At 43.0% G+C, this 25,188-nt stretch overlaps 1 protein-coding gene across 4 annotated transcripts in view; it reads right to left on the bottom strand.

Annotated features, from left to right (window-relative positions):
- The window catches only part of PAPPA (pappalysin 1), a 312,202-nt gene that overhangs the window by 103,035 nt on the left and 183,979 nt on the right, over positions 1 to 25,188 (bottom strand). For all 4 annotated transcript variants that reach the window (XR_008847679.1, XM_056538788.1, XM_056538789.1 and 1 more), the window contains exons 10-11: positions 19,679 to 19,875; positions 1,213 to 1,308 (exon numbers count right to left, since the gene is read on the bottom strand). Coding sequence is in view for 3 of the 4 variants with exons in the window: in XM_056538788.1 (XP_056394763.1) it covers positions 1,213 to 1,308; positions 19,679 to 19,875 (293 nt within the window). In the remaining variant the exon portion in view is untranslated. The remainder of the gene's footprint in view (positions 1 to 1,212; positions 1,309 to 19,678; positions 19,876 to 25,188) is intronic.

Genomic DNA, 25,188 nt, shown 5'->3' with positions numbered 1-25,188 from the left:
TAGTCTTATATGGCGAGTGTATCCCAAACTCTATATTTTAACTGTAAAATTTGGGGGTCGTCTTATACGCCAAGTCGTCTTATACGCCGGCATATACGGTACTTAAAAAAAAAATCCTAACTACATGCACCAAAATTAGTAGGTTTTAAATTTTGATCTTCTGACCGCTATACCTTTTTTTATTTTTCCGCATATAAGGCTAAATTAGGGCTCATTTGCGCCATAGTCTGTAGTTTTTATCGGTACCTTTTTGATCACTTTTTATTAATATTTTTATGGTATATAAAGTAACCAAAAAATGCCCAATTTTGGACTTTGGTATTTTTTTTACATGTACACCATCGACTGTGCGGTTTAGATAACCTTATATTTTAATAGTTTGGACATTTACGCATGCGGCGGTACCACATATGATTATTTTTATTACATTATTTTATTTAAAAAATGGAAAAAGGGGGGTGGTTTAAACTTTTAATAGAGAAGGGGTTAATCCATTTTTTTAAACTTTTTTTCTTTTACACTTTTTTTTTTAGCCCCCCCACAGGGGGCTAAAACATGCAATCTTCTAAGTGCATACACTGATCACTGCTATGCCATAGCACAGCATTGATCAGTGTAACCAGCGATCTGCTGCTCTAGCCTGGAGCAGTAGATCACCGATCGGATGACGGAGAGGCAGGTGAGGACCCTCTCGTCGTCCGACAAGCTGATCGCGACATCGTAATTTTGTTGTGATAGTCCCGATCAGCTACACTGAGCTGCCGGGACAGTTTCACTTTCATTTTAGACGCCGCAATCGGCATAATGGATGTTATTTTGTGACGGGAGAAAGAACGGAAGAAATAGTGCATGCACTTTTTTTCCCGTTACCTTTTCCCATCACAAAATAATGTCCGTTATTAATAACAGGCTATGATGGGTTAAAACGGATAATGTTAAAAACCCGTAGACTATAATGGGATTTTGTAACGGCTGTTTTTAATGGTTTTATTAATGGATCATTATAACGGATCTTTAATTCTATAGTCTATAAATCTAAAGCAGCCTAAGATGCCCCTGTTTCCTATCAGGAAATATATAAGGTAGCCATCTTCATGAGACCCCTTTAATATTTTATCCCACTAGTCTGGACCAAAACAAATTCCCAAAACCTCATGGGGTACTCTGCATACATAATCCTAGTAAACCATACATTTCGTTAAAGCAACTTACCTTTAACCAGAAGTTCATTGTCTGCTTTACTGTGCATGGATACCAAGCATATTGGGACACGGTAGGATTCATTTCCTCCACTTTAGTTTGGCAAACCTGTCAAATGAATGGATGACATTTACAGTAAAGCTATTACAGTGAGTTGGGACTTGTGCTCTGTTTTTATTTCTTCTAACATACTTAGTTTAGTTAGACATCAAGGCCAATACACTTGTCAATGTTTTGCCATGATCCCAAAGGCATAGATATAAAATGAACACAGATACCAAGGAAAATACATACATCATGTCAAATCTGTAGTAAAACAGCTGGTTTCTGGGTCTAACTAGATCAAGAGCTAAAATGGTATTAATGAAGCATTCTTCTTTTAAATGTCAAGCTTGTTGCCATATCTGCACATTTTGGCTACAATTACACTGACAAATCAGTACAGATAATACAAAAATAAAGCTCTCAAGTGCATCAAGTAAAAAACTATATATAGTTAAATCCGTGTGTACAATAAAAAACTGTAAAATATTGTTTCATTATTACAGTTTTTTTTTTTTTTTCCCCATTAAAGACTCCTATACTATAGCAAATAGCTATAGCAAATAGCTGACTGGTCTGGCAAAGCCATGGCAAGGGAAAAGTAGTGTTATATGGCGGCCATTCAGATGGTCACTCTTCGATTTGGCCCATAGATTGAGGTTCCAAGCGGGACACCCATATTTCCTACTGCAATAGAGAATATGGCCAGACAATATCTTTATGATAAAACCATTTTAGGGCCATATATATCCCTGACTTTGTTTTATATGCATTTGAGAACATCAGGTCGTGGCTAAGGAAAAGCACAAGAATATGTCAAAATGTTATGTTCCCTGCTTTCTATTTGATAATTAAATTGAATTTACTTTGAATTTCTTAACTAATGTAAACACAAATCTATCCATTATATCATCATATGACTGCAAGCGTAAACCTCTAAGGTGAGGTTTAAGACCAACTGTTACGCCGAGCGCTCCGGGTCCCCGCTCCTCCCCGGAGCGCTTGCTACACTCTCCCCGCTGCAGCGCTCCGGTCAGATCCACTGACCCGGGGCGCTGCGATTCCGCTTCCAGTCGGGATGCGATTCGCGATGCGGGTAGCGCCCGCTCGCGATGCGCACCCCGGCTCCCGTACCTGACTCGCTCTCCCTCGGTCCTGTCCCGGCGCGCGCGGCCCCGCTCCCTAGGGCGCGCGCGCGCCGGGTCTTTGCGATTTAAAGGGCCACTGCGCCGCTGATTGGCGCAGTGATTCCAATTAGTGTCTTCACCTGTGCACTTCCCTATATCACCTCACTTCCCCTGCACTTCCTTGCCGGATCTTGTTGCCATTGTGCCAGTGAAAGCGTTTCCTTGTGTGTTCCTAGCCTGTGTTCCAGACCTCCTGCCGTTGCCCCTGACTACGATCCTTGCTGCCTGCCCCGACCTTCTGCTACGTCCGACCTTGCTTCTGTCTACTCCCTTGTACCGCGCCTATCTTCAGCAGCCTGAGAGGTGAGCCGTTGCTAGTGGATACGACCTGGTCACTACCGCCGCAGCAAGACCATCCCGCTTTGCGGCGGGCTCTGGTGAAAACCAGTAGTGCCTTAGAACCGGTCCACTAGCACGGTCCACGCCAATCCCTCTCTGGCACAGAGGATCCACTACCTGCCAGCCGGCATCGTGACAGTAGATCCGGCCATGGATCCCGCTGAAGTTCCTCTGCCAGTTGTCGCTGACCTCACCACGGTGGTCGCCCAGCAGTCACAACAGATAGCGCAACAAGGCCAACAGCTGTCTCAACTGACCGTTATGCTACAGCAGTTACTACCACAGCTTCAGCAGTCATCTCCTCCGCCAGCTCCTGCACCTCCTCCGCAGCGAGTGGCCGCTCCTGGTCTACGCCTATCCTTGCCGGATAAATTTGATGGGGACTCTAAGTTTTGCCGTGGCTTTCTTTCCCAATGTTCCCTGCATCTGGAGATGATGTCGGACCTGTTTCCCACTGAAAGGTCTAAGGTGGCTTTCGTAGTCAGCCTTCTGTCTGGAAAAGCCCTGTCTTGGGCCACACCGCTCTGGGACCGCAATGACCCCGTCACTGCCTCCGTACACTCCTTCTTCTCGGAAATCCGAAGTGTCTTTGAGGAACCTGCCCGAGCCTCTTCTGCTGAGACTGCCCTGTTGAACCTGGTCCAGGGTAATTCTTCCGTTGGCGAGTATGCCGTACAATTCCGTACTCTTGCTTCAGAATTATCCTGGAACAATGAGGCCCTCTGCGCGACCTTTAAAAAAGGCCTATCCAGCAACATTAAAGATGTTCTGGCCGCACGAGAAATGCCTGCTAATCTTCATGAACTTATTCACCTAACCACTCATCCTCAACCGTTTTTCTCCCAAATCTGTTCCTCCCACTCCTGTTTCCGGCTCCTCGGACATCTTCTCTGTCAAAGAGATCTTAGCCTCTAAAAAGGTCAGAGGGAAAACTTTTTTTTTAGTGGACTGGGAGGGTTGTGGTCCTGAAGAGAGATCCTGGGAACCTGAGGACAACATCCTAGACAAAAGTCTGCTCCTCAGGTTCTCAGGCTCTAAGAAGAGGGGGAGACCCAAGGGGGGGGGTACTGTTACGCCGAGCGCTCCGGGTCCCCGCTCCTCCCCGGAGCGCTCGCTACACTCTCCCCGCTGCAGCGCTCCGGTCAGATCCACTGACCCGGGGCGCTGCGATTCCGCTTCCAGTCGGGATGCGATTCGCGATGCGGGTAGCGCCCGCTCGCGATGCGCACCCCGGCTCCCGTACCTGACTCGCTCTCCCTCGGTCCTGTCCCGGCGCGCGCGGCCCCGCTCCCTAGGGCGCGCGCGCGCCGGGTCTTTGCGATTTAAAGGGCCACTGCGCCGCTGATTGGCGCAGTGATTCCAATTAGTGTCTTCACCTGTGCACTTCCCTATATCACCTCACTTCCCCTGCACTTCCTTGCCGGATCTTGTTGCCATTGTGCCAGTGAAAGCGTTTCCTTGTGTGTTCCTAGCCTGTGTTCCAGACCTCCTGCCGTTGCCCCTGACTACGATCCTTGCTGCCTGCCCCGACCTTCTGCTACGTCCGACCTTGCTTCTGTCTACTCCCTTGTACCGCGCCTATCTTCAGCAGCCTGAGAGGTGAGCCGTTGCTAGTGGATACGACCTGGTCACTACCGCCGCAGCAAGACCATCCCGCTTTGCGGCGGGCTCTGGTGAAAACCAGTAGTGCCTTAGAACCGGTCCACTAGCACGGTCCACGCCAATCCCTCTCTGGCACAGAGGATCCACTACCTGCCAGCCGGCATCGTGACACCAACTATGCCAAGTCAGGCCTGTAGATACATTATAATGTATGTATGCCTCTTCTCAAGCCCACGGTATCTGGAGAGACAGGGTAATTTCTATGTTGGGCATACTGCATATTTTAATACATGTGTGGATAAACCCGTTCATAAAAACGGCTTGAAATCCCATGTCATAAGTAAATATTTATTAAGGGACCTGTAGCCTTTAATAGTAGAATATTAGCCATAATTTATCTGGGGAAAGTGTTAAACATCAAGTGCAGCTTTCAAAATCAAAGTTGCTTCAATTATAAGATATTAGACTTAGGTGGACGAAGTCTCAGGAGATCTTGTTTAACAAGCATGTAGCACATCAAATGGAATTTTTAGGTTCTAAATCATCCAAAGAATAAGATTTCTGAATCATACACAACATTCTTTTTTTTCTATTTAAGCATGAGAAAGGTATCAAAGTAGGAATGGGTTTGTGAGCCTTAAGCAGTAAACTCTGAGCAGGCCGCTGCCTACCAACACCAATGGACCACCTCTCTTGTTGGCAAGCAAACAAGTATGTAAAATGGGTTACCACCATGTTGTTTTAGGACTAATATTTTGACACAAAGACTGACACAAAGTTTGCTCTTTTTAGTCTCACTTTGTAATGGTAGTACCTGCTTTGGTTCCACCATCGCTAGTCTACAACACACAACCAGTACTGTAACCCATTCTTGGATCACAGTGTCTAAGGGGATCCCTGTGTCTCCACAAGAGCCTGCTATAAGGCCCAAAGGACTTGGCTGCCAGGGGTCTAGGTTCTAGTTGCAGGGCCTTGGTAAGGAGTATAGGCAGAGGTTGAAGGGATGAAACCTACACATGAACCCACTAAGAAACAAAGGGACAGAGCAGGGTCAACTAGCCTGGTCAGTGGCAGAGAGGCACGCCAGGGACAGAATCAGGTCCAAAAGCGTGGTCAATAACAAAGTCGAGGTCAGGAACCAAGTTAAATACAAATTGTATTCAGAAGCCAATACCAGGAAGCATCAATAGCAATGACAGATGGGCAAGCAGGTAGCCAAGCCAAGATATACAAAAAAAAGAAGGTTGCAGCAGCACTCTTGGTCAAAAAATAGAGGCTCTTAGCACACTTTTGATCAAAACATGTCCCCCATCCACCACGCGGAGGTGGCCTCATTTCAGATGGGACCCTAACACTCTTTTCACTCTGGCTAACAAGGCCACCTCTGCGTGGTGCATGGGGGACACGTTTTGATCAAAAAGTGCACTAAGAGCCTCCATTTTTTGTTCTGCTGCAACCTTCTTTTTGTATACTTTGTATTTGCCACAGCAGCATGCACCAATGTATTAGGTAGTTTTGCTGGCTATTTTTCTTTTTGCTGTGCAATTTAGGGGGAGTGGCACTCTCTCTAGCTGTGCACCCCTCCCTGTTTAACTCTGAGATGCTTTTACCTTTTATTTTGATTCCAAGATTGTTTTTCATGACATTTTCTACTTTAACATAGTGGTACATTTTTGTCGTTACTTGCATCCTTTATTGGTGAAAAAAAATAAATTTCATGAAAATGTAGAAAATTTTGCATTTTTCTAACTTTGAAACTCTCTGCTTGTAAGGAAAATGGATATTCCAAATAAATTATATATTAATTCACAAATACAATATGTTTAATTTATGTTGGCATCATAAAGTTGACATGTTTTATCAGGAACCAGTTAAGTTTGAAGTGGATTTAAGGGGCCTTTCTGTGAGAAATACCCCATAAATGACCCCATTATTGAAACTAAACCCCTCAAAGTATTCAAAATGACATTCAGAAAGTTTGTTAACCCTTTAGGTGTTTCACAAGAATAGCAGAAAAATGGAGGAGAAAAATCAAAATCTGCATTTTTTACACTAACATGTTCTTGTAGCCCCATTTTTTTCATTTTGAAAAGTGGTAAAAGGAGAAAAAGCCCCCCCAAAATTTGTAGCCCAATTTCTCTTGAGTATGGAAATATGGACATGTGTTGACATAAAGTGCTCTGCGGGCTCACAACATGGCTCAAGAGGGAAAGAGCAAGTGTGGGATTTTTTAAAACTTATTTTGCTGTCATGGTTTTTGGGAGCCATGTTGCATTTAGGAAGCCCCCATGGTGCCAGAACAGCAAAAAAAAAAAAAAACCCACATGGCATACTATTTTGGAAACTACACCCCTAAAGGAACGTAACAAGGGGTATAGTGAGCCTTAACACCTCACAGATGTTTGACGACTGAAGTTGGTCATGAAAATGGAAAATTAGATTTTTAACACTAAAATGATGGTGTTACCCCATATTTTTCTTTTTCACAAGGGGTAATATCAAAAAATGGACCCCAAAATTTAAAGCCCAATTTACTCCTGATTAAGAAAATGCCCAATATGTGGATGTAAAGGGCTCTGCTGGCGCACTACAGGTCTCAGAACAGAAGGAGCGCCATTGGACTTTTGGAGAGAGAATTTAGCTGGAATTAAAGTCCAGCCATGTGCATTTACAAACCTTGCATGGACCCAGAACAGCAGAAACCCCCCACATGTGACACTATTTTGGGAACTACACCCCTTCAGGAACATAACAAGGGTTACAGTGAGTACTTACACCTCACAGGTTTTTTGAACAGTGGGCCGTAAAAGGGAAAAATTCGATTTTTAGCACTTTATTGCTAGTGTTACTCCAAATTGTTCATTTTCACATGATGTAATAGGAGAAAATGGACCCCAAAATTTTAAACCCAATTTCTCCCGATTAAGAAAACGCCCCATGTGTGGACGTTAAGTGCTCCGCTGGCGCACTACAGGTCTCAGAACAGAAGGAGCGCCACTGGACTTTTGGAGAGAAAATTTAGCAGGAATTAAAGTCGGGGTCATGTGCATATATAAACCTCGCATGGAGCCAGAACAGCAGAAACCCCCCACATGTGACACTATTTTGGAAAGTACACCCCTTCAGGAACATAACAAGGGTTACGGTGAGTACTTACACCTCACAGGTTTTTTCGAACAGTGGGCCGTAAAAGGGAAAAATTCGATTTTTCACACTATATTGATAGTGTTGCCCCAAATGTTTCATTTTCACATGGCGTAATAGGGCAAAAGGCCCCCAAAATTTGTAGTGTAATTTCACCTGAGAAAGAAGATACCCCATATGTGGATGTAAAGTTCTTTGCGGGTGCACTGCAATGCTCAGAATTGAAGGAGCGCCATTGGGCTTTTGGAGTGAAAAGTTTGTTGGAATTGAAGTCGGGCCACGTGCGTTTACAAAGCAAGAACGGCAGTAACCCCACATGTGACACCATTTTAGAAACTACACCCCTCAAGGAACGTAACAAGGGTTATAGTGAGTACTTACACCTCACATGTTTTTTGAACAGTGGGCCGTAAAAGTGAAAGAATTGATTTTTAACACTAAATTGCAAATGTCAATGTCAATATTGACCAGTTTCACAAGTAGTAAGAGAAAAAAATTTCCACAAAATTTGTAGCCCAATTTCTACAGAATAAGGAAATACCCCATATAAGGCGGTATAGCACTATGCGGAGTGAGACAGCAACGATGAGATTTGAGGCCTAAAGTGGTGCTTTGCACTGCAATGCAGAGGTTCTGACATAAAATCTAAAAACAGCATGTGACCACAATTTTGAAACTACACCCCTCAAGGAAGGTAACAAGGGTGTGAGTACTTACACATCACAGGTTTTTTGAACAGTGGGCTGTAAATTGAAAATTTAGATTTTTTTACACTAAAATGCTGGAGTTACCCAATTTTTTATGTTTTCACAAGGGGTAATGGGAAAAATTGGGTTACAAATTTTGGAGGGCTTTTTCTCCTGACTATGGAAATTCATCCACATGTGGGGTAACGTGCTGGGCGGGCACACAACCAGGCTCAGAAGTCATAGAGGTCTGTTTGCATTTGAGGCCTATGGCATATCAGCAGCTGACGGTTACATACATTCAGAGGAAAATACAAAAATGAAAAACCCACATGTGACACCATTACAGAAAGTACCCACCTTGAGGAATGGGTATAGTGGTAAGGAAGACATTTTGAACGCATGGGTGTTTCCTAAATTTATTTTCCAAGAATGGATGAAGGGCAGCTTTAGAAAATTTTAATTTTCAATCTATATTCTGCTTCATCTTTCTGGGAACAACTAACATGTGACTCCTGGAAATACGTCAGAGCTCATGAGTAGAGATGTAGCGAATTGTTCGCCAGCGAACAGTTCCCGGCGAATTTAGCATGTCCGCGTTCGCCTCGCCGGGCGAACATATGTGAAGTTCGATCCGCCCCCTATACTTTAACATTGCGGTAAACTTTGACCCTGTGAGTCAGAGTCAGCAGACACATTACAGCCAATCAGCAGCAGTCCCTCCATTCCAGACCATCCTACCTCTTGCACGGATGCCATTTTACCCCCATTCGGCATGCTGCAGGCTTAGGAAGTGGAGGGTCAGAGAAGCTGCTCCTGCTGTATAGGACAGCACCCAAAAAAGCCCTTTTTAGGGCTCAAATATCAGTACGTGTGTCTTGCAACAGCTGGAGGCACCTTGGTTGGGAGAGAACCGCTGGTTAAAAGGGGTACTCCAGTATAAAACTTAAGTTCCTTCTAGCAACTAACTACTACAGTATTCAAAGGGCTGAAAGATATCAGTCCGTGTGTTTTGCAACAGCTGGAGGCACCCTGGTTGGGGACCACTGCTTAAAAGAGGAACTCTGCCGGCAAGCTTTTTTTCTTTAAAGCAACTAACTACTACAGTATTCAAAGGGCTGAAATATATCAGTCCATGTGTTTTGCAACAGCTGGAGGCACCCTGGTTGGGGACCACTGCTTAAAAGGGGTACTCTGCTGGCAAGCTTTTTTTCTTTAAAGCAACTGACTACTACAGTTTTCAAAGGGCTGAAATATATCAGTCTGTGTGCTTTGCAACAGCTGGAGGCACCCTGGTTGGGGACCACTGCCTAAAAGGGGAACTCCGCTGGAAAGCTTTTTTGCTCATTGTCACACTAGTGCAAATCATATTTGGTGTGAAAGTTGTGCAAATTAAAAAAAAATACCTTTTTTGGCTATTAAATAAAACCAGTCACTGTCAGTTCACATCACAGTTGCCAGTTTTTTTTTTGCCTGCAGGGCAAATTGTGTCACCCTAGTGCAAATCACATTTGGTGTGACAGTTGTGCAAATTAAAAAACAAAAAACCTTTTTTGGCTGTTAAATAAAATCAGTCGTCACTGTCAGTTCACGTCACAGTTGCCAGTTTTTTTGCCTGCAGGGAAAATTGTGTCACCCTAGTGCAAATCACATTTGGTGTGACTCTTGTGCAAATTTAACCAAAAAAATGACAGGCAGATGAAGGCCACCCCGCAGGGGCCGTCGTGGTGCTGGAATTCCCTTTGGCCCTAGAATGGCCAGTGTTCAGAGGCCACGTACCCTGAACCCCCAAAGTTCTGAGGACTTAGTTGACTGCCTATCACAAGACACCCAATCTACTACAGCTTCCACTCTGAACCTTGACGCAACATCCTTCTCCTCCTCTAGCTTAGCTTCGGGCACCTCTCATGCTACCACTTGCCCGCCTGCCGCCACCACCAACACTAGCACCACAGCAGCTTTACTTGATCCGTCAGAGGAGTTATTTACACATCAGTTTGAAGACATGAGTGATGCGCAAACATTATTGCCAGAGGATGTAGTTAACAGGGATATGTCTCAGTAAGGCAGCATTACACACATGGTCGTATGGTGTGATGATGATGTTGTACCCGCTGCTGCTTCCTTTCTTGAGGTGTCAGATAGCGGTGAAGGTGTTGATGATGACGATGTGTCCGTGGTTGCCAAGTGGGTGCCCGCTAGAAGAGAAGAAGAGGGGGAAAGTTCAGATGGGGAGACAGAGAGGAGGAGGAGACGAGTTGTAAGCAGGGGGAGGTCGTATCAAGGAGCTTGTGGCACAGTCAGACAGCATGCATCGGCACCCAGGGTCAGCCAGACGGAACGCCAATCAACGCATGCTGTTGCCACCACCAGAATGCCGTCATCGAAGCTCAGCAGTGTGGCATTTTTTGTGTGTGTCTGCCTCTGACAACAGCGAGGCCATTTGCAACCTGTGCCAGAAGAAACTGAGTCATGGGAAGTCCAACACCCACCTAGGCACAACTGCTTTGCGAAGGCACATGATGTCATATCACAAACGCCTATGGGTCAACACGTCAATACAAGCAGCACACAAAGTCAAAGCTGCCATCCTCCTCCTGGTCCAGCATCTTCAGCCATGTCAACCACTGCTGCCCTCCTTGCCCCCTCTCAACCATCTCTCGCCTTGAGCAGTTCCTGCTCATCTGCCCACAGTCAGGTGTCTGTCAAGGAGATGTTTGAGCACAAGAAGCCAATGTCTCAAAGTCACCCCCTAGCCCGGCGTCTGACAGCTGGCTTGTCGGAACTGCTAGCCTTCCAGCTTTTACCATACAAGCTGGTGGAGTCTGAGGCCTTTAAAAAATTTGTAGCCATTGGGACACTGCAGTGGAAGGTACCCGGCCGAAATTTTTTTCCACAAAAGGCAATCCCCAACCTTTACTCCATTGTGCAAAAGGAAATTATGGCATGTCTGGCACACAGTGTAGGGGCAAGGGTCCATCTGACCACTGATACCTGGTCTGCAAGGCATGGTCAGGGCAGGTATATCACCTACACTGCGCATTGGGTAAACCTGGTGACGGCTGCCAAGCATGGAATGTGTGGCTCTGCAGAGGAGTTGGTGACACCACCACGACTTGCAGGCAGGCCTGCTGCCACTTCCTCTACTCCTCCTACTCCATCCTCTTCCATTACATCCTCGGTCGAGTCCTCTTCCACTGCTGCGTCTTGCTCCACATCACCGGCACCCCCCAGCTCCCCAGGTGCTATTCCACATCCCGGATACGGCAGTGTCACGCCATCTTGGGGTTGACTTGCCTCAAAGCGGAGAGTCACACCGCACCAGCGCTCCTGTCGGCCCTGAACGCACAGGTGGACCAGTGTCTGACTCCGCACCAACTGGAGATCGGCAAGGTGGTTTGTGACAACGGAACCAATTTTTTGGCGGCATTGAGGTTGGGCAAGTTGACACATGTGCCGTGCATGGCACATGTGTGTAATCTGATTGTACAACGCTGTGTGCTCAAGTACCCAGGCTTACAGGATGTCCTGAAGCAGTCCAGGAAGGTGTGTGGCCATTTCAGGCGTTCCTACACGGCCATGGTGCACTTGTCAGATATACAGTGGCGAAACAACATGCCAGTGAGGCGCTTGATTTGCGACAGCCCGACACGTTGGAATTCAACACTCCTAATGTTCGACCGCCTGCTCCAACAAGAAAAAGCTGTCAACGAATATTTATATGACCGGGGTGCTAGGACATCATTTGCGGAGCTGGGAATTTTTTTGCCACGTTACTGGAGGCTCATGCGTAATGCCTGTAGGCTCATGCATCCTTTTGAGGAGGTGACAAACCTGATCAGTCGCACCGAAGGCACCATCAGCGATATCATACTGTTTGTTTTCTTCCTGGAGTGTGCCCTGTGAAGAGTGCTGGATCAGGCAGTAGATGTGCGTGAAGAGGAAGAGTTGTGGACACCATCACCACCAGAAACAGCCTTATCAGCATCGCTTGCTGGACCTGCGGCAATGCTGGAAGAGGATTGTGAGAGAGGAGGAATGTGGCTTTGAAGAGGAGGAGGAAGACCAACCACAGCAGGCATCCCAGGGTGCTCCTTGTCACCTATCTGGTTCCCGTGGTGTTGTACGTGGCTGGGGGGAAGAAGATTATACCTTCCCTGACATCAGTGAGGACAAGGAAGGGGACATGAGTAGCTCGGCATCCGTCCTTGTGCAAATAGGGTCTTTCATGCTGTCGTGCCTGTTGAGGGACCCTTGTATAAAAAGGATGAAGGAGAACGACCTGTACTGGGTGTCCACGCTACTAGACCCCCGGTATAAACATAAAGTGCCTGACATGTTACCGCATTAAAGCAAGGCGTAAAGGATTCAGCAGGTCCAAAATAAATTAAGAAGTATGCTGTACACAGCGTATAAGGGTCATGTCACAGCACAACAGAGATCTAACAGGGGAAGAGGTGAAAGTAATCCTCCTCCTCCTCCCACCAACACGCCGGCACGGACAGGATCCTTTACAGACATGCTGTTGATGGAGGACATGCAGAGCTTTTTAAGTCCTACGCATCACCACAGCCCTTCGGAGTCCACAATCAGAGAACGACTTGACCGACAGGTAGCAGACTACCTGGCCTTAACCGCAGATATCGACACTCTGAGGAGCGATGAAACCCTTGACTACTGGGTGTGCCGGCTTGACCTGTGGCCTGAGCTATCCCAATTTGCGCTCAAACTTCTGGCCTGTCCCGCTTCAGAAAGGACCTTCAGTGCAGTAGGAGGTATTATCACTGAGAAGAGGAGTCGCCTTGGTCAAAAAAGTCTGGATTACTTCACCTTTATTAAGAAGAATGAGGCATGGATCCCGAAGGGACTGACACTGGGCAATACATTTGACTGAACAAGGCCTGATCAGATGAGCTGCCTTGGGCTAAAAATGGTCCACACGCTGCTGTATTTGAACTCTAAATGCCGGATGACTTGCGTGACTTACCACCGGACAAAGGTCAGCAGACCGAAACACGTGTAGGGGTGGCGGCATCCTTGGACTTGCAGTACTTCTTTCATATTACTGTGGTATGTATATGTTATTTATCTGTTGCCATATGATCAATGCTTAGGCTTCATCTTGTTTGCACTTGCACTTTAGCCTGAATTGCCAGCATATGTACTCATTCAATGCACTTCTTTGCCTCAGTAATTGTATACACATATTTAATGAGATCTAGCAGTATTTGCACATTTATTGACATTGTCCCAGGTATGCCGTCTGTCTGTGCCGTATTCCTCCTTTTTTTTAATAAATTGCACTATGTTTTTAATATTATGAAATAAAGTTTATATTTTATATTTTGACTCATAATTTCTGAGTAGCTCTTTTTTTCTTGGGGTTTATCATTATTTGGAGTCTAACAAAGAGGCTTTTCTGCACACGTGGCTAGGGGTTGATTTATATATATATATATATATATATATATATATATATATATATATATTTATCATCATTCTTCATATGAATACCCAATTTCGGGCAATCCTATATATTTCTAATACTTATTGATCTGTTATACCCCACACAGTAGTGCTTTTTTCATGTTTTTGTTGTATGACTAATCAGTGGTGTGCACACTGATTAGTGCTTGGTAGCGGCAGGGAGCACAGCAGTCAGTGGGAGGTCCGTCCACTCATCCCAGAACAATGGCTGGTGGCATGTACAGACCCCCACACAAAATAAAATAAAATAAAAAAACGCTTTACCCCGAAAAAATGCACCCGCCTGAACCCCAAAAAAACAGCTGATCAGTGATAAGTCACTGGCAGCGGTGGGGCAGGCCGCACACAGTGGTACGGCCGTCCACACAGCACAGACCTGCTGCTGGTGGCATGGACCACCTATAGGTGCAAAATAAATAAAAAAATAAAAAAGCCCATATAACTCAAAAAAATGCCTGCACCACGAATAAAAAAAAAACGCTGATCAGTACTACGAGATTCATCAACGGTGGGTGGGCTTTAGCTAATGGTGGCGTACCGCTCTTTTATAACTAAGAGGGCCCGACCACACGTTTAGAAAAAAAAAACGACCCTGTAGGGCCAGGGAAACGCAGCTAAAGGTGAAGCGGACCCATGGACACCTACAGTATGGTACGCTGTTAAAAAAAAACAAAAACTTTTTTTTACCTCCTAAACCTGTCCCTGCCTAATCTAAAGCTTTCCCTAAATGCTGCTGTGCCAGGGGGCACAGAAACAGTGCTAAGGGGCATTTTTATCACTGTGAGGGGGAAGATCAGCATGGGGCTCCGCTCTGATCAGCACCAGATGTAAAATGGGGCTGATCATAGAGAAGCACCATGCTCCTGCTCTCCTCCCCCCTCCTCATACACTGTGAATGGTGCAGTCACTACGACTGCCCAATCACATTTGTACTGGGGGAGGGGCAACATTGCCACCTCCCATTACAGTACGGATGATGTTTGGTGGTGTATATTACATCACCGATCATCATCATTATCCGGGTCATCGGGTCACACGTGACCCAGATGACCCAGAATCGCTGCAGATCGCCGGTTTGTATTTCAGCAGGCATCCCTTTCTGGTGGGCGGTGGGGACCAGAATAGCAGCAAATCGCCGGTCTGAATTGACCTCGGGACCCCCCTTGGCGATGTGCTGGGATGCCTGCTGAATGATTTCAGCAGGCATCCTGGTCCAGTACCCGTCTGGTGAGCGGCGGGGACCGGAAATGCTCACGGTGTACAGGTACGCCCTGGGTCTTTAAGGATCGGAGATGAAGGGCGTATGGATATGCTCTGCATCCCCAAGAGGTTAAATTGATAGTGGATCCAGCATGTCACCCAGTCAGTCTATATGCCCAGCAGAGGTGAGTGAAAAGAGTGTTAGGGTTCCATCCGAAATGAGGCCCGCTCCGTGTGGTGGATGGGGGTCACGTTTTGACATAGAGTGCCGCTGCAACCTTCTTTTTTGTATACTTTGCATTTGCCACAGCAGCGTGCACCCGTGTATTAGTTAGTTATGCTGGCTATTTTTCATGCATGTCACCTAGTCAGAGGCCATATGCCCAGCAGAGGTGAGTGAAAAAGAGTGTAAGGGTCCCACCCAAAATGAGGCCACCTCCGCGTGGTGGATGGGGGACATGTTTTGATCAAAAAGTGTGCTAAAAGCCTCTACTTTTTGGCCAAGAATGCTGCTGCAACCTTCTTTTTTTGTATACTTTTTATTTGCCAAAGCAGCAAGCCCCCATGTATTAGGTAGTTGTGCTGGCCATTTGTGCCAAGCATGATAATTAATTAGGCATCACTGCACCATGATAGGACAAAAAGGCCTTGCCGTAAGCAAGGCTGGTAGAGATAGCTACTGAGCAATGCCCTTGGAACCACAGAAGTTGGAAAGCCATGATCGGGTGAGCATGTTGCATACTTACTTTCAAATATTGTTGCTTTACAACAACCAAAACGAGGTTGACCATACAATCTAGATTCCTATTCCTGAGTCATTGACTTTGTATGAGGTCTGATACAGATTTTGAAAACACAATGTCTGATTCACTCGAAAGTTTACTTATAAATGTATATATTGGTGAGCCAAATCTCAATCAAGCTAATTAGCAATGATGGATACGATATCACATTCCATAGAGTTAACTAAAAGAGGATCAAATAAACAGGATCAAATACGTAGTGGAGTTGTATAGAGCCATGGTTTAAACAATGAGAAGGATTCCTGTCTTCTCAGTGGGAAAGAGCATCTCTTTTTTAATTACATGGGAAAAACTTATGGTATGCATTGTCTTCATCCAGGGTTATCTCAGGACACTTCTGTTTCATCTCAAAACACTTGATTGTCTTATAAAAATGAAAACATAGATTTTTGTCTCCCTAGCCGCCAAAGATAGACAGCAGAAAGAACAAATAATCAAATGGAACAAGGGAAAAGGGTATGTATGTATGGACGAAGGGCTCTGATGCAAAAGGGAACAGTTCATTTATTTATATGCAGTCAATCATAGATTGTATTTATACAATATCACATTCAATTAACTGTTTCATTGTAAAGTACTAAAAGCAAGATAGTTTTAGCAACTGCTGTAAAGTAGTTTCCTACTATATAAACTACTTTAGGTAATTTTTTTTTTTTACTCTGGTTATTGGATTATTATTTTTTTTTTCAAAAGATGTACAGCCATATCAATACAGCAGCATCAGAAGGGTATAAATGCATAGATGCATAAAAACAGAAATAAAAATTGTCATGTCAATGCTACAGCATGTCACAGTACAGCAACCAAACATATAACTGCACAACTCCAAACACACAAAAAAAGTAGAAAGAAGAGAAAATAGAGGTAGAACACATGGAATACTGCCGATCCCTTAAAAAGATCACTGGGGCCAAGTCATCCCATTTCTTCCTAGTGACGCAGTGGGCCACCAGATTGTACCACTCCGTATGCTGAAATGGCAGCACAATAGCATCAATTTGAGGCTTAGTGTAGTCATCAAAGTTTTTGATGTACTTACAAAATTTCTCCCAAAAGAGTAAATACTCCAATTTTTATGTGGTCTAACAGATAAATCCAATGTTGTAATATGAAGTAAACATTTTCATAATTGATTGTATAATGGAAATATGTTTAATTTCACATAATACATCAATAAACGTATTTATTATTTTTAACTCTAAAAGCATCACTAGACAGCAGTTAGTTGAACAACAAGGTTGTTGGCGCACACGTTTTCAGCGTTTTTTCATCCCTTAAAAAGTAATGACTGTTTTCACAAATTATTTTTGTGCAATTTGTACCTTCACAATATTTTCTGAAATTAGAATGTAAAGGCAGAACAAGACACCTTGTTTATTCCATACAAGAAATCTCAAAAACATATGTCCATGTTGCAGATACACAAACTCGCAGCTGGACGACAGATGTCATTCCCATTGTTTTCAACCATTTTGTAGCCTTCTCTACTGCTTGTGAGATCACCAGTGGAGAGAAACTAACAAGAGAACCATCTGGTCTTGAAGGTGTTTATTTCATGACAAGAATCTCATAACAAGAAATGTAGCCATGTACAGCATAGCAATAGTTCAGAGATTAATCTGGGGAGGGGTGAGTGGAAGTTCTGGATCATTCGGAGTGTGAAATTATTATTGGAAGGAAAACAGGAGGAATATTAAAGGGAAGGTTCGTGGCGTTTCTTTATGAGAGATTTGCATTCACTAAAATTCTCTACAGAAGTGCCTATTATCCAATTTTTTTTTTCATTTTTAAGGAGAACTTTTTGGAAGAAATTTAATTTGTCATGGTTACTCTCTAGAGCAAAATCAACAGAAGCCAGTTGTAATGGGCCATCAAGGAAATACCTTTGATACTTCTTTGGGTGAATACATAGTTACATACTTAGTATGGTTGAAAAAAGACATGTCCATCAGGTTCAACCAAGGAGGGTAGAAGATAAGTTTAGGGTAGGGGTAAGGGTGGAGGAAGGGGAGAACCTGCTTGGAAAGAAAGCAATTCAGATGATAGCTACTGTATAAAGGAGAAAGATGTGATGAATGCTAATCCCAATATTTATGTAAAGGTGATCCATAAGAGGGGTACTGCAGCGAAAAGTAATTTATCCCACCATTCCACAGGATCCCAGTGGTCAGACCGCCCGCAATCTCCTGAAAGTGCTCCATTAATTTCTATGGGAGTGCCGGAGTACAGCAATCAGGGCTCTTCAGTGCTCTTATAGAGAATGAAGGGATAAGTGTCAGATCACTGGGGTTTACTGGGATCCCCCGTGATATCCTGAACAGGCTCCAACTCTCTGAGTGGGGCGTGTGCTGGGGTTGGCACATGCTCCTCTCGAGAGTCGGAGACAGTTCAGGACATCACGGGGGATCCCAGCAAACCCCAGCGATCTGACACTTATCCCCTATCCTGTGCATAAGGGGTAAGTTACTTTTCGCTGAAGTACCCATTTAATATAATGTTTAGCCTATGAGACAAGATCAGAACAGATGTTCTAAAGGAAAAGTATAAAAAAGGGATGTAGTTGTTAGTCAAGATAGGGAATTAAATAATGCAGAGGCCTTTCAATTCACAATTCATTGAACTTACTGTGCATTGGTCTTTCTTAGACTATTATCACTTGCAACTTACTTGTTTAACATACAATGCCAAAGAAACTACCAATCTGCAGCAAAGGTGGTAAATTGTTTGGAGTTCTAGCCAATCATCATGGGCATTTCATTAGGAAAATACCAGTATTACTGGTGGCTCCATTTAATTTGTCCAGTATGTTGTCTGTACAGTACAGAAGCAAGATGCTCCTGCACTCTACAGTTTATAGATGTTTAGGTGATTTACAGCTTTTGGTGGCTATTTCAAATGTTTTCTTTTTTTTTGAAAGGCCAACAGAATGCACCTAGTGCAAATGAACAGTGCTATGGGTTTGTGCCTAAAATGTAACTTTCAATGGTTCATATAAAATCATAAAAAAGAAATGTGACAGTGATGTCCGATCACCCATATAAAATTGGACAATCGTAATGTCCATAAATTACCAAACTAAATGCTTTATTTTGATATTTTTTATAGCCACTAGAAATGAATCCAGATGATTCACCATTGAAAACGTGGTTGGGGTAAATGAACCAAACCCTTTACTATCAAAGGCTTCACTAACTGCTCATCCAGAGCGGTAATCTATGTGGCAGCTAGTACGTGTCCCTTGTACTATGTTTAAAAAACAATTTGAGAGGTGCACAGATGACGTCATCAGACATAGGATGATATCAGACCCACCTTTAAAGCATATAGTTTGAAAATGTATGGACAAAATTGTTATCCAATCTTATGTGGTGATGGGACATGTGGTCACTGTCACATTTTTTTTTATATAAACCTTTAAAAGTTAGTTAATTTCTACTAGATACTTTTGAGTTGTTCTGCATATGCTGGGATCTCTTTCTGATGTGGGACCTTAAGACACTGTACACATTACTGAACAGTCATGTATGTAATGACTTCCTCTATCTTCTTACTCTTCTAGATATCTAATTTTGGGTTAACCTATTGTGGTCATCAAAACCAATAACTATTTTTATATGGAGTTATAAGCTCAAGCCACAATTTGATAAACTTTTAATGGCCGTCCAAGAACAGGTATGCATTTAGCTCCTAAGCTCCCCCTAGTGATGCCTGGCCAGGATGAATTAATTTGCCTTGGAAATGGGAGGTGGAGAGCTGACCAACTCTACAAAAAGCTCTATGGCTTCTAAAGCCCATATATATTCAGTTAAATACAATACCATATTATATCCCCCAATACACAACTCTTCAGAGGTGGCTTAAAAAACAAAACTTCATATTTTTTTTTATTTAGTATGATTAATCTACAGGTACTGTACAAGGAATGTCATATGGTAAAAGGATTATAAAAATTAAAAAAGATTTGCACTACTTTTTGGATGATGCTTACCTGAGTAGATGCAGGCTGACCAATGACTACCCACCCTGGGCAGTCTTGATCATTATGGTGTGACACTGTGACATTTGAGGCCCACTGATCCTGAAATCCATTTGGTGTGTATACCCCGCAGTCTTTAATACTTGTCATCTTTTCAAAATCTTCACAGACACCATCACCATCATGGAAGTAACATCTGCTAGGTTCATCTGTATGATAAAGAAATGTGTAACAAGACACCATTAATAAGACCAAATACAAGTTTTATGGGCAGCTTAAAGGCAGGATTTAATAAATGAAGGCATGGTGATGATTGGTTGATCACCACAGGATGGCCAGACATGCAAAATAGCCTATGACCCAAATATGGGTATATTGTATGTCGTCTTTTTTTGTATGGACTTGATAAAGTTCAGCGTAATCGGTGCAAAATGCATTGCTTGTTGCTCTTACAAGATTAAATTCAATTTATTTTATGTAGCACCGGTATGTGGCTCAGTACGTATTTCTTGTCCAGAGGTTGATTATATTTGATGTCTCGACTTCTACCCCTAGTAACTCTAATATTTTTCTTCTGACATTTTTTGCTGCTTGTTTTACTGGACCAGGCCCATCTTCAACTGTGGGAATGAAAAGGCAGAGATTCTGGATGCATGAAGCAGGGTCTGCTGGATGGAATAAAAGGGACCTTCATTCTATTCCATTGAGCAGGATCCTGTAAAAGGATATATAATACACAATATACAGCTTTTTACTATGGGACTCTAAGTGGCATCCATCTTAAAGGGGTACTCCAGTAGAATTTTTTTTTTTTTAAATCAACTGGTGACAGAAAGTTAAACAGATTTGTAAATTACTTCGATTTAAAAATCATAATCCTTCCTGTGCTTATCAGGATCTGTATGCTCCACAGGAAGTTATTTTCTTTTTGAATTTCTTTTCATTCTGACCACAGTGCTCTCTACTGACACCTCTGTCCATGTCAGGAATTGTCCAAAGCAGGAGCAAATCCCCATAACAAACCTCTCCTGCTCTGGACAGTTCATGACATAAACAGAGGTGTCAGCAGAGAGTTCTGTGGTCAGAATGGATAGAAATTAAAAAATAAAAGAACTTTCTGTGGAGCATACAGCAGCTGATAAGTACTGGAAGGATTAAGATTAGAAGTAATTTACAAATCTGTTAAACTTTCTGGTACCAGTTGATTTAAGTATAGGTCGGACTTACATATCGGACACTTCCCCCAATGTATTGGTCCAATGGACATTTCTTAAGTGTGAAAGGAACCTAAAGTTGACAAGCTCAAGTGCACATTTGTCTTGTGATAATACCCTGAAATGATAATGGCCCCCCATCCCTTTCTTTGTTGTTTTTTTTTCTTCATTAAGAATGCAAATGTACCAGAGCTTAAAAGTTCACTATTTCTATTTGCCTTATGTACTAATACCTATGTCCCCCACTGGAATCCTTTATGTTAGTTTGTCTTACTGGTTCCTTTACTTTATTATGAGTAACTGTGCTTCTTACCAAAGATTCTTTCCTACCCTCTGTAACCTTTAAGTTGTATAACAGAAAAATTTTGTAATAAAATAGAACTTTACAAATATAATTATAAAAGTCAAAATTAAAAATAATATTGATAGGATAGGAATAAAAAAACAAAAAGAAAAAAAAAGTATTCATCTAGTTTTTTTTCTTTGTCAAACAAAATGGTACAGTCTAAACTACAATTTGATCTCTACGGAGGCTAATTTGTTCCTAATTTTGCCTAAGACCCCAATAAATTTGCCTGCCAAGGTTTGCAAAGTGTTAGGGAGGATAACTACAGACAGAGATCGTCCAAGTACTTGGCTTAGCGCACTATTTTTTTGGGTTTCCTCTTTAGGAATAGATTAGTGTGTTTAATATTCCTAGAACAGAATGCTTCAGAACAGCACTTACAAAGTACAAAGCGAAATAGCCAAAAAGGTGTATATGGTCAGCTCTCGGAGCAGAAATGTTGCTGGTATAACTAGTAGAGATGAGCGAATTTTTGAAAAATTCGATTTGGTTGATTCGCCGAATTTAAAAAAATAAATTGATTCGATCCAAATATTTATTAGTAATGTTTTTTAATAATGCATTTAATAAAGTGTGTGTGTGTGTTTCACTTTTTTCTCTCAATTTTTTTTACATTTTCTAGGTAGTACTACTACTCCCAGCATGGAACAGACCGTTCCACGATTGGAGTAGTAGTACCTGTGCTAATAGACAGATCACCCCGGGTGTCACTCCTGACACCCGCTGCGATTGTCCTGTATAATGTATAGATGCGGTCGGCTTTCTTGCATCTAGACAGGATGATCGCATCAGGTGTCAGGAGTGATGCCTGCTGTGATCTGTCCTTAACTGCAGGTACTACTGCTCCAAACAGGGAGCACATTCTAATCCATGCTGGGAGCTGTAGTCCCTCCATTAATAGACAGATCACAGCGATTGTCACTTCTGACACCCGATGCGATCGTCCTGTATAAAGTATAGATGCGACCGGCCGCTCTTCTTTGGTCCCACTGTAGTATGAGTATATGCCATTTATATACCTATTATTCATTTTTCCCGCAGAGAGCTGTGAGTGGCTGGAACCATCTGGCCAATCACAGCTCTCTGTGGGAAATATGAATAAGTGATGTGAATTCTATTCACATTACTGGCCGGCCTGAGTTTAGTGCAGAGATGCGAGCGCAGGAGAAAGTCGCTCCATCTCTGCAACAGATAGGACAATCGCATTGGGTGTCAGGAGTGATAACTGCTGTGATCTGTCTATTAGTACAGGTACTACGGCTCCTATCAGTACTACCTAAAAAATGTAAAAAATTTAGAAAAATACAATATTAAAAAATACACTTTATTAAATACAATATTAAAATACATTACTACTAAAAAAAATTAATTATAAAAAATATATTATTTTTACATTTAAATGGCCCCTTTCTATATTTTATTGTCAGCTAAATTTCTACGTCCCTGCCCACCCACATAAATTGATCCCTGTTTAAAAATTTACATTAACATTTTTTTTTTGGTCTTTCAATGTTTGGGAGCATCTTGTATTATAAAGGGAAAAAAAGACAGACAAAGGTGCGCACCTAAGTGCCGTAAGTATATTCAAAATTGGAAAAGAACAGGTAGGGAGTGGGTGCTCACCTTCTGATGTTGTACTTAGAGTACAACATCTACTGTAGTGTATCGCCCTGTATAACGGGCAGGTGTCCGGGGTGCAGCCAGGAGCTTATCTCGTCCGGAGGTGAACTTCGGTCGATGCAGGAACAACTGGAATCAGCCTGCAAGACTTGCGGACCAAGGGAACAATGGCTCCTTTTGGAGCCATTGTTCCCTTGGTCCGCAAGTCTTGCGGACTGATTCCAATGTTCGGGAGCAGGCAGGGACCAGAAAATTCAGCGCTCAATATTAAAAATGGGGCTAAAAAATGGGGCAAAAAAAGTAAAGTGACAATAAAAAAAAATTATGATTTAGAAGGTAAACTAGAAAAAAAAATTTATGAAATGCACTCCTCATTCATTTTTAATATTGAGCGCTAAATTTTCGGGTCCCTGTCTAATATTGAGCGCTAAATTTTTGGGTCCCTGTCTGCTCCCAAAAATTGAAAGACAAAAAAAAAATGTTAACTTTTAAACAGGGATCAATTTATGAGGGCGGGCAGGGACCTAAAAATGTAGCCGACAATAATAAAAATTTAGTGTGTGTGTGTTTTTCACTATTTTATTATTTTTTAAATATTATTTAGGTAGTGCTACTACTCCCAGCATGGAACACACTGTTCCATGATGGGAGTAGTAGTTCCTATACTAATAGACTGATCGCCCTGGGTGTCACTCCTGACACCCGTTGCGATCATCCATAATATAGCAGAGCTGCGGAGCTGCACTATACAGCACTCACATCTCTGCTCTGTACTCCGGCCGGCCAGTGATATGAATACAAATTCACATCACTCATTCATATTTTCTGCCCAGAGTGGGGATTGGCTGGATGGTGGCAGCCAATCACTGCTCTCAGCAGGAAATATGAATGGTGAGTGGCTGGCCAGAGTACAGAGCAGTGATGCGAGCGCAGGAGAAAGCCACTCTGCATCTCAGGGATGAAGGATGATCGCAACGGGTGTCAGGAGTGACACCCGCTGTGATCTGTGCTTAACTGCAGGTATTACTGCTCCCAGCGTGGAACACACTCTGCTCCATGCTGGGAGCTGTAGTACCAGCATTAATAGACAGATCACAGAGAGTGTCACTCCTGACACCCAATGTGACCCTCCTGTATAATGTACAGATGTGGCCGGCCGCTCTTCTATGGTCCTCTGCACTGACGTATATATACACCTATTCATATTTCCCATAGAGAGTTATGATTGGCTGGAACCATCTGGCCAATCACAGCTCTCTGCTGGAAATATGAATAGGTGTATATATACGGCAGTGCAGGGGACCATAGAAGAACCGCCGCAGCATCTATACATTATACAGGAAGATCGCAACGGGTGTCAGAAGTGACACGGACGATCTGTCAATTAGTACAGGTACTACTACTTCCATCATGGAACAGTGTGTTTCATGCTGGGAGTAGTAGTACCATCTAAAAAATAAAAAAGTGAAAAACGTACAAACACACTACATCTTTATTATTGTCGGCTACATTTTTAGTGCCCTACCTGCCCACATAAATTGATCCCTGTTTAAAAATGTATAAAAATTTCGTTATAATAAAGATACATTTCGTTGAATACAATTTTTTTCCTTCACTACAGTATCTTTTTTAATATTTTTTTTAATTGTACCCTACAAAATTTTATTAAAACAGGTATCTCCATCCCAAAATTTCATATTTTCGCAGTTATTGCCTCCTAAATGGACCATTCTAATAACGGATGCAAACTGATGCAAAGGGATGCCATTTAGTGGCATCCATTTGCATCAGTTTTTCATCCGTTAGTATCAGCCATCAGCAGACTCCCGCAGCCGGGACTATTAATACTCTCATCATGGTACAGACTTATTTCCATGATGGGAGTAGTAGTTCTTCAGCTGCGGGAGTCTGCAGGAGGCTGGGGAGGCTACATTAGTGTTTGAACTACTACCCCCATCATGGAACAGACTCTGTTCCATGTTGGGGGTAGTAGTACAGGGGATAAGGGATTGATCGCACGGGGTCTCACTTGACCAGATGCAATCAGAGAAAGCCGCTATGCTATGCGATCAGAGAAAGCCATCTATACAGGACGATCGCAGGGGTGTCACTAATGAAGAAATCTGTTATGTACAATTTGGTCCGAATCAAATTTTTCATGAAATTCGGAACGAATTCGACTTTGTCAGATTCGATTCGCTCATCTTTAATAACTAGGATATTATACCATATAAACAACTTTAGCTATTCTTTTTGCATCTTCAAACCTCCTGAATTTGGCTCTATCTAACCTACAATACACTCTAACATGGGAAGCCCCTATGATTTTCATTAGCTGTTAT

Source organism: Hyla sarda, chromosome 9 (assembly GCF_029499605.1).
Source record: "Hyla sarda isolate aHylSar1 chromosome 9, aHylSar1.hap1, whole genome shotgun sequence".
Lineage (NCBI taxonomy): Eukaryota > Metazoa > Chordata > Amphibia > Anura > Hylidae > Hyla > Hyla sarda.
This window is presented reverse-complemented; position numbering and strand designations above follow the sequence as displayed.